Below are 10,543 nucleotides of genomic sequence, written 5' to 3'. Positions count from 1 at the left end.
GTGTACGTATTAGTTCAGGATGATAAGAATTTTTCAATGTTCACAACATTTTTGGGTACGAGTTTCTATGGTTAACAGAATGTTCGTAATGAATTTTAATGGTTAAACGTTAAATAATAGCTCAACTCTGCACAACTCATTGACGTCCCCATTAATTAACTAAACGAACATTATGCATTCATAGATTTGAAAATCTGCCAACACGTTTTCTACAAATTATTTTCATTGGAGGTATCTTAAGATCAACGATGTATAGACTGTTAGCTGAAATAAGGTCATACACCTTCTATTCAGTTGAAATAAATCCATTAATTTATTTAATAAAAATTCTATGATACCACAATATCTCCGTTTCTGCTGTGATTGGGAGATTATCCACCGATATTGCTTAATGTATTCAATTGGTCGCTTAAAAAAATAAAAAGAAACAAGAATTCCTAGAATTTTTTTTTCAATTGAATTATAAAAAGTCCCACGTGATGTTTGAGCATTTGAATTGTTCGCTAGTCTTCTTAAGGCCGAATGCGATGAAAGAATTAAGAAGAAAAATAAATAAATATTCCTATCGTCTCATGTCACGCGCAGAAAGTGACAGGAGGCATCAATAACCACACGTTTTTAACACTGTAATATCGGTCACAGCTTTTCTATGGCTTCGTTTACTCAAGAATTAGATTGAGGCCTTCAGACTCTGGATTAGATGTTTTTATCCAGTTTAGTGGAATTTATGCTCCTGGAGTTTCCACACCATAGACTTTTCGAGACTGCGGTGTCCAATTAGTGGCGGGAAGATTGCTGATCACCTATTGAAGAATTTTAATGTTTAATTACCACTCATCATATTTTTTCGTACGCTGATCTATTGAACATGATGAATTGTGTTCGTTGTGAATCAAAAATTGTGCAGATTATTGTTTTAGCTGAGTCCAAAAGTATTTAAATACTTAGTAAATGCTGCTATGAATATCCAATTCAAAGTTGATTTGAATTATTCATATTCAAATTGCGTCTAACTAGCCATAACAATGAAAAGTAATTCTCAAGCTAATTGTTTCAAAGGCCAATGATTGTAAGATACAATCACAAGAAGCACATGTCTACATCTTAATTAATATTCAAAAATCAATATAAATGAACAATCAAAAATGAATAAAAAATCGAGGAATTTGAGAAAATTAGACATCAATGATTTCACTTCTGTGAATACCATACCGTTTTAACAAATTTCATCAGAGTTTCAGGTTCAAACTCCGCTATTGCTCGTGGACCCCAAGCATATTCATAGGTTTCTTTGTTGATTTCTCCTGCTTTAGATCGCAGCAAATAAAAGTGTTCAACAAATGTCTGTGAAGAGATAAGAATAGGGGTTACCTTCGCATAATTATAAATTATCATTTGAAATTTGAGGTTTACCTTTCGCACTAACTCCTCCACACTTCCAAAGTAAGGATGAACGCTGCCGTGGTCTCGCCAAATATTGAACGTTGCCAGGAAGTTAATCAAACTGACTGAAATTAAACAAAAATAATTACGGTTTTGGGCGAAAAAGTTAAATTAATGTCGTATTTTTTTTTTATATTTGCCTTTTTTTTCAATTTGGACATTTTTCCATTTAATCTATCAATAGTGGACATTTCAGTTGATTTTTTTTCTGATTTAGCCTCTTAACATAATTTGGGTGGAGGGTGTCGGGGGGGGGGGGATTTTTAATTGGATATTTACTTCTAAAATCCCCCTGAATTCCCTCATTGTGGGAAAAAAATTAAAATTCCGAGTCAACTTTTAAAAAAATATTGCCAATTATTCTTAACCTTCTTTACAGGATCCTCCACTTGTTCGAATATGTGACAGCACAAGGAGTAGTAGAGTCTGTGCAGGAACATCCTCGCCTTCAAGTGTAATTTCCTCACGACGATGAATATTCATAATAATCCACTTCTGTCCACCGACTCCTACTAGCTTATACCCAAACACCTGATGAAGAATAGCTTTGGTTTTCATCATGAGATTAGTGTAATACTTGGCATGATCTGGTATCACATAGCACTTGATGTCTGTATGCTTGATGGACCTTTTGGATTTAGCTGCTGATACCAAATACTCTAATAACGTTTCCACAACTTGTTTTTCCTCGTACTCAGGTAAATCCCTTCCTCGGCGTCGAGACTCATACCTCAGTATCCTATCAATATCTCTTTCAATACTAATCTTAGATTTTCTTGCCGCATTCATTTTGCCTGTCAAGGAATTACCATTTATTAATATTGAAATTTCTTGAATTATGAATGAATGTTCGTTACTTTTGACTGTTTACACTGCAATCATTGAGGTTATGTTGGAATTCTCCAGTTTTTCAAGGGCACAACATCAAATCAAACTAATTTACCGAGTTGCTCACGGTTTTTAATTAGCGTTTGGTGCTTTCAACTTATAAACAATTTTTTAAATAAATAATTAGTCACTGGAAGCTTTGAGAATTGCGTATAATTCGAAACCACTCTTGTAAATACAGTTGTTTACGAATGAACTCTTCACACGATTTTGCTTCCATATCCACAATCGGTAAAGTAGACTCCCAAGAATCACCATTTTACAAGATAAATTACCAATTGTTCCGCCGTATTTTGGCGGTAAAACTAATGAGACTGCTACTTATTCATAACCACGAAAATGAATACAGCTTGTGTTTCTTTGTGTCCTCCTTGTTTTGTTAAATAATAATACAAATTCAATCGCGAAATCCGTGTAATTGTTGATATTAATGAAGTTCACGTTTCTTGGAGCATTTGAGGTTTGAGGAGAGTATTAAGACTGAGATTAAGACTCGAACAATCGATTAAAAGTTATATCCGATAGTAATTAACAATGTCATTGAGAAATACCGGCAAATACCGTCCTGAAAAGGCGAGCAACGCAAGAGGCAAATTCGATCAGGATGCCAATGTTCCCAGGTGAATAATTTTTTTTTATTAATACATTTGTTTGAGGAGTTGATCGACAAATTGATGTGTTCGATTTCCAGGGAGAACACAGCTGAGAGGAGGCTGATGCAGGCGAATGAAAATGTCCGAGTTGATCATTTATATGGATTCGATCGAGTAACAGACAACAAAGAGAGAGTTGGATATCTGATAAACATGCACGCGGTAATCATTTAATTCATGAATTATTCAATTTTTCCAACAAATTACGCTGCTCTGGGTGTCTATGATGCTGTAAGTCAGCAGGTCAATCATTGATCCAGAATTATTTTGTTATTAAACACAAAGGAAAGACCTGCTTAATTTTCATTCATAGTAATTTAGAATCGTAGATGTCATCGTGAAGTAATTTGCTGTAACGTGATAAATTGAAAAAAAAATTAGTCTGATCAGAATGACCCACAATCTAGTGGTATCGAATTGTTATTAACAAAGCATTGAAGATTGAAAAAAAAAATAATTTCCTTCCATATCTGCTACAGACGGAAATAGTCGAAGAGGATAAACGTCTGATCAGCGGCGTGGACTATTATTTCCTCGAGGAAGACTGCACTCGCTTCAAGGTATCCCTCCCTTATCATCCCTACTTTTACGTCAAATGTCGAAAGAACACCGACCAGGAAGTCTCCAACTTTCTCCTAAAAAAATATAACGGGGTTATCTCGAAAATAGAAACAATCAAGAAAGAAGATCTGGATTTGCCCAATCATCTCTCCGGTCTTCAGCAAAAGTACCTCAAACTCTTCTTCGCGAATCTCATCGATATGCAGAAGGTACGGCAGGACATTAAACGCGCTGTGAAAATCAATTCAGAACGTGATAAAGGTATGAATCATCTTTATCTTGTGCTTCTCTTTGTTTCCAGTTAACAGTTCCGAAAACTGAATTTTACATTCCTTTTTTTTAATTCTCCAAAATAATGAAAATGACTAATAAATAAAAAGCTTCATTTTTCATAGATAGATTGTAGAATTGTACGGTAGCCAAATAAAAATATTCTGTTATCAGTCAATAAGACAATAAAATGTACGATAAAATGTCACTAAACTGGTGAAATTACTCCATCATATTGACACATCTGATTTTTACTTTTCATTCCCAGGCCACAGTGACTACCTCGACCTCTGGGCGACATCCGAGCACTTGGAAGCTAAGACCACCACAAAAAAGAACATAATAGATCACATGGACAATGTAATCGATATCCGGGAGTTCGACGTGCCTCACCACGTCCGCGTAAGCATAGATCTCCAGATATTCGTCGGCTGCTGGTACTCAGTGAAATCAAAAGGCACCGATCCTCCAACAATAACCCGGAGGCCTGACATTCTCGAAACAATAGACCCCATCGTTCTCGCCTATGACATAGAAACGACAAAACTACCGCTAAAATTTCCAGACGCCACTACAGATCAGATAATGATGATCTCCTACATGGTAGACGGTGAAGGCTATCTCATAATAAACCGTGAAATTATTTCCGAGGATATCGATGACTTCGAATACTCCCCAAAACCCGAATTCGAGGGTATCTTCAAAGTGTTCAATGAGCCCAATGAGAAAGCAACAATTCGAAAATTTTTCGATCACATTCTGGAGCTTCGTCCTCACATTTTTGTATCATACAACGGTGATTTTTTTGATTGGCCATTTGTTGAAACCAGAGCATCCTTTCACGGAATAGATATGAAAGAGTCAATCGCCTTTGCGAGAAACCGAGACGACGTCTACGCGAGTCGTCCAGCGATTCACATGGATTGTCTGTCCTGGGTAAGAAGAGACTCCTACCTTCCCGTGGGTTCCCAGGGTCTCAAAGCCGTGACAAAAGCAAAATTACGATACGATCCTGTCGAAATTGAACCCGAAGACATGTGCAGATTAGCTGCTGAGGAGCCAAAAACTCTCGCTAATTACTCAGTATCAGATGCAGTGGCAACATACTATCTCTATTTGAAGTACGTTCATCCTTTTATATTTGCTCTGTGCACAATTATTCCTATGGAGCCCGATGAGGTCCTTCGAAAGGGCTCCGGAACACTCTGTGAATCTCTGCTGATGGTTGAAGCTTACAAAGCAAACATCATCTTTCCGAATAAACAGGAAACACAACTGAACAAATTAACACCCGATGGACATCTGCTGGACTCTGAGACTTACGTTGGTGGTCATGTAGAGGCTTTAGAATCTGGTGTATTTCGTGCAGATATTCCATGTAGATTTAAAATTATTCCAACAGCCGTGGAGGAGCTCATGAATTCTGTGGAGAAAGCTCTGAAACATGCCATCCAAGAGGAAGAAAAGGTTCCACTCGATGCAGTCGTTAATTTTGATGCTGTGGTGGATGAGATAAAGCGAAAACTTCAGGCATTGAAAGATCAACCACTGAGACTCGAAAAGCCAGTGATTTATCATTTGGATGTGGGTGCTATGTATCCAAACATCATCCTCACCAATCGATTGCAGCCATCTGCAATGGTGAACGAGGCAACATGTGCAGCATGTGATTTCAACAGACCTGGGGCCAATTGTAAACGAAATATGGAATGGATGTGGAGGGGAGAAGTTCTCTCAGCTTCTTTGGGGGAGTACCAAAGGATCCAACAGCAGTTGGAAACCGAGAAATTTCCGCCATTATTTCCCGGAGGTCCTCGTCGAGCTTTCCATCAATTATCACCAGTGGATCAAGCAGCTTATGAGAAAAAACGACTGACTGAATACTCCAGAAAGGCTTACAAGAAAGCCAAAATCACGAAAACTGATGAGAGAACTCAGACAATTTGTCAAAAGGAGAATTCTTTCTATGTTGACACTGTCAGAGCCTTCCGAGACAGGAGATATGAGTACAAAGGTCTCACCAAAGTTGCGAAGGCCCAAGTAGCAGAGGCAATTGCCAAAAATGATGCTGGAGAAATAAAATCAGCGAAAAATCGAGAGATTCTTTACGATTCACTGCAACTTGCCCACAAATGTATTCTCAATTCTTTTTATGGTTATGTTATGAGGAGGGGATCCAGGTGGTTTAGCATGGAAATGGGGGGAATTGTCTGCTATACTGGTGCTCACATAATCATGAAAGCCAGGGAAATTATTGAACAGGTAGGTAGACCTCTGGAGCTTGATACCGATGGAATTTGGTGCATTTTACCCGCCTCCTTTCCAGACAATTTCATCGTTCATACAACTCATCCTAAAAAGTCAAAGCTCACTATATCATATCCCAATGCTGTATTGAACTTCATGGTGAAAGATGCCTTCACTAATGATCAGTATCATGAACTGGTGGATAAGGAGATTGGAATGTATGAGATACGACAGGAAAATTCCATATTCTTTGAAGTTGATGGGCCTTATCTTGCTATGGTTTTGCCGGCTGCCAAGGAGGAGGGAAAGAAGCTGAAAAAACGATATGCTGTCTTCAATTTTGATGGTTCATTGGCTGAATTGAAGGGATTTGAAGTCAAGAGAAGAGGTGAATTGCAATTGATTAAGAACTTTCAGTCATCGGTGTTCGAGTGTTTTCTGAAAGGAGGCACACTGGAGGAGTGTTATCAGGCTGTTGCTGAGGTCGCTGACTACTGGCTAGATATTTTGTACTCTAAAGGAGCAGATATACCAGATGCTGAGCTCTTTACACTTATTTCTGAGAATAAATCAATGTCGAAGAAATTGGAAGATTACGGTGCCCAAAAATCAACGTCTATCTCCACTGCTAAACGCCTTGCCGAGTTTCTTGGTGATCAGATGGTGAAGGATGCTGGATTAGCTTGCAAGTACATCATCTCGAAGAAGCCTCATGGGGCTCCAGTTACGGAACGAGCGATTCCATTGGCGATATTTCAATCAGAGCCTAGTGTTACGAAACATTACTTGAGGAAATGGTTAAAAGAGCCTGGATTGCAGGACTTGGATATCAGGGAAATTCTCGATTGGGGATATTATATTGAACGTCTAGGAAGTACGATTCAGAAGATTATTACGATTCCAGCTGCGATGCAGGGCATTTCAAATCCTGTACCCAGAGTTAAGCATCCTGATTGGTTGCATAAGAAGATTTTGGAGAAAAATGATGTCAAGAAGCAAAGAAAAATAACTGATTTATTTAATGTGGTTCAACGACCGGCAAACAATGATATTAGGGACATTGAGGATACAGGCAGCGAATCGATCCTTAAGACAACAGGTCCAGTGGCCCATAAACGAAAACGTGGATCAGAGACTGATGACGATGTCAGTAAAAGTTGGAGGGAAGTACTGGGGGCACCGCCACCATTTGGCGACACTAAAGAAGAACGACAAGCCTGGATGGAGTTTCATAAAAGGAAATGGGAGTATCAAGCCAAGCAGAAGGGACATCAGAAGAAAAAACGATTACGATCGATGGAAGCGACAACTGATGTACCCAGAGGATTGATAAGAAACAGTGAAACAACAACTCTTTCAGGATTTTTGAGAAAAGCCCAACGAAAACTCATAGATACTGCCTGGCATATTTTACAGATTGTTCAAACCCAAGAGCCAGGGCATTTTCGATTATGGGCTCTAGTCTCTGAAGAACTTCATCAAATTCGTTTGATCGTTCCCAGAATATTCTACGTTAATACCAGAAAGGAGAGACCAGAACCTGGTCCCAACGATCTGTGGAAGAAATGCAACAAGATCCTTCCACGATCACGACCTGTCTACAATCTCTATCAGTACACTGTACCAGAGGACTTGTACCAAAAACACAGTCAAAATCTGATGGAGAGTGTTACCAATCCTGATAATGAAGGTATCTACGAGACACAAATGCCTCTCATGTTCAGAACAATTGCTAATTTGGGCTGCATCTGCTCAGTGGATCCCAGATCATCAAAATCTGAATCTGATACTTTTCATCTTCATCAGCTTCAATTGGTTGCAAATACCGATTCCTACCTGAGAGATCAAAATTTAAAACACATATTTCTGTATCACCACTGGTCAACCAACCGTCAAAGAGCCATGTGGGGTTTATTCCTGGGCCCCAGCAAAAGAGTCCACATTTTCGTATTGGACAGTGTCAGAACTAATCAGATGCCTTTCATGAGTTCTCTCTACACATCCGAAAGGAACATTGCAATGGAGGAGTCTGAAACTAATCAGTTTATGTCTAACATTCCCGAAGAAATGCAATTTGATGTTAGAATGGAGACCAGTCAAGCGGGCATCAACAAGCACCTGCAAACAGCCTTGAAGAACTACAAGGACGAGAAGAAAGGGGCTACCATGTTGGCTGTGCAATCCCCCATGGATTTTCCTACTTTATTATCAGAAATGCCAGGCATTGGGGACTTTCCAGTTGTCAATACTCATGGCCAAGATGTTGACAATCTCTTCAGTACACTTGAGTGGCAGAAGGCAGGAGCTTTGAGCATGGTCAGACATTATTTTAAATTCGAGTATGTTCTCAGTCTCATGATCGATCAAGCCAGTTTCTTCAAATCTCCAATTGGCAATATGCCAGCTGATGCAACAGTCTTCGCTGCTGATCTGTTCTACGCCAGACATCTTCAGAAACACAATTTCGTACTGTGGTGTTCACCCACGGAAAAACCAGACCTTGGAGGCAGTGAAAATGATGATAATCGATTGCTAACCGATTTCGAGGAGAGCGCCACTTGTACAACTAACAAATCCGGAACTTATTCTAGTGTCTTAATTGAATTAGGAATCGAGAGTTTGGCCATTAATACTCTTCTCCAGGCACCGAAGATCAATGATATTGATGGAACCGCATCATTCGTAGCTTTTCATACAGCTCCCAAGGCCAGTCTTCAAGAAATTGCATCTGAAGACAACACAATGACGGCCATTCCAAGCTATGATGAAGCAGTTTTATGTTCTGCCAGTTTTAAGATTCTCAGAATGATGGTGAATGGATGGTTGAGGGCAATCTCCTTGCAGAAAAATGTGTTTGCCGATTATCAAGTAATTCACTTCTACAGATGGCTGAGAACTCCAACTGCACTCATGTACGATCCAGCACTCAGAAGAATCCTTCATAATTACATGAAAAAATTATTCCTCCAGCTTATCGCGGAGTTCAAGAGACTGGGCTCCATTATCGTATTTGCAAACTTCAACAAGATCATTATTTGTACTAAGAAGAGAACTGTCGAGGACGCAATGGGATATGTGGAGTTTGTCGTCAAGGCTATCAAGAATAAAGAATTATTTCATAGTATTGATATTACTTATGAGCAATGCTGGGAGTATTCAATTTGGCTGGATGCAGCCAACTTTTGCGCAATCAAGGGAAAATTACCTGAGGAAGTGGAGCAAGATGTTGAAAGGGATATTGATGATGATGAAGATGAGGATGATGGACCTGAAATAGTCATGAATTGGAATTTAGCTGAAATTCTGCCAACTGAGGGGGCCTGTGAGAGGAATTTCAAAGCTATTGTCGCCGGATATGTGACGGCCATTTACGAATTCATGACTGAAATGGAGTCCGGGGGATCGACCCCTAGACCCAGAAAGAGGAGAAATAATTCATTGAGTCAGACTATCAGTGCTCAGTTGGGATTGGGATCACTGGAGAGTACAGCTGAATTTGCTAAAAAGTTGCTGACCGGAGAGATGAGTCAGAAGCTCTTTCAGATAGTTCAGAAGATGCAGAAGAAACTGCCTGAGAAGATCATTACAATTGACGAATATCCCAATTTGGATCTTCAGGGCCATGACTCCATGAAGATTCAACCAGCATTAGAATTTGTGAAGGCAATTTGCAAGGTTTTGGCGTTAGATGTGGAGCTTGAAGCTGAGGTTTACGAGTTGAAGATAAATTTGTTGAGGCTGATTGGAGTTGGAGGATTCAGTGAGGCTGCTGAGTGGAAGGATCCTTGCATATCATTTGTTCTTCCTGAGATCATTTGTAAAGCTTGCAATCACACGAGAGATGTCGATCTCTGTAAAGATTCACATCATCGATTTGATAAAGACGAGGTCTACGTCTGGTACTGCCCCATGTGTAAGACGGATTATGAGAATGAGGAGATTGAATTTATGCTCGTTGATACATTGAATAGAAAGGCCATGGCGTATGTTTTGCAGGATCTGGCGTGCAAAAAGTGTGGGGAAATTAAAAGGGATAATATTACGAGCCATTGCACATGTGCTGGAGAGTACAAGACCACTGTTGGCAAAGTAGAGATGAGTAATTGCGTGAAGATCATAAGGGCTATTGGAAAGAAGTGTAGCATGACACTCCTGGAGGATGCCATTGAGAATATAAGATTTTGAGGCACCGAGTTGAGGTGAAATGGTTTTTTAATGGAGAAATGTCATGAGAACATTCATTTCCATTTCATTGTTTCTTTGCTCTGAAGCTACAAGAAAATATCGTGATCTGACAGTTCTCGTGGTCTGAAAAAATCCTTGGAAGACATTCTTACCAAGCAGGGCTTGAACATTTTTCTGTTGAAATTGTTTTCAACTGAAAGATTTAATAATTAGTGATGAACACTTTTATATTAATGTAAATTATCTTGTATTTTTAGAAATAAATTTAATGGATATTTTTGAAAGGAATAAGTGAG

General features: G+C 39.1%; 2 protein-coding genes across 3 annotated transcripts; one reads left to right on the top strand and one right to left on the bottom strand.

Moving 5' to 3' along the window:
- Positions 1-284: 284 nt before the first annotated feature.
- On the bottom strand, positions 285-2,553 carry LOC135160380 (melanoma-associated antigen B16). 2 transcript variants are annotated; one of them, XM_064116875.1, is made up of 5 exons: positions 2,315-2,553; positions 1,812-2,237; positions 1,414-1,508; positions 1,213-1,344; positions 285-803 (listed from the first exon to the last, which is right to left on the bottom strand). In XM_064116875.1, exons 2-5 carry the CDS (start codon positions 2,230-2,232, stop codon positions 726-728), a joined length of 726 nt encoding a protein of 241 aa, XP_063972945.1. In that variant the 5' UTR covers positions 2,233-2,237; positions 2,315-2,553; the 3' UTR covers positions 285-725. The 2 variants fall into 2 exon arrangements, with proteins under 2 accessions (XP_063972945.1, XP_063972944.1); XM_064116874.1 differs by having other exon boundaries at positions 2,301-2,552.
- Positions 2,554-2,646: 93 nt separating this feature from the next.
- Pole1 (DNA polymerase epsilon subunit 1) lies at positions 2,647-10,538 on the top strand. Its single transcript, XM_064116861.1, has 4 exons — positions 2,647-2,951; positions 3,023-3,146; positions 3,464-3,806; positions 4,084-10,538. The coding sequence occupies exons 1-4, from the start codon at positions 2,866-2,868 to the stop codon at positions 10,245-10,247; spliced, it is 6,717 nt and encodes a 2,238-aa protein (XP_063972931.1). The 5' UTR covers positions 2,647-2,865; the 3' UTR covers positions 10,248-10,538.
- The last annotated feature ends 5 nt before the right edge of the window (positions 10,539-10,543 follow it).

The sequence above is a fragment of the Diachasmimorpha longicaudata genome, chromosome 3, assembly GCF_034640455.1.
Source record: "Diachasmimorpha longicaudata isolate KC_UGA_2023 chromosome 3, iyDiaLong2, whole genome shotgun sequence".
Classification (NCBI taxonomy): Eukaryota; Metazoa; Arthropoda; class Insecta; order Hymenoptera; family Braconidae; genus Diachasmimorpha; species Diachasmimorpha longicaudata.
Note: the sequence above shows the minus strand (reverse complement) of the source record. Positions and strands in the feature narration are given on the sequence as shown.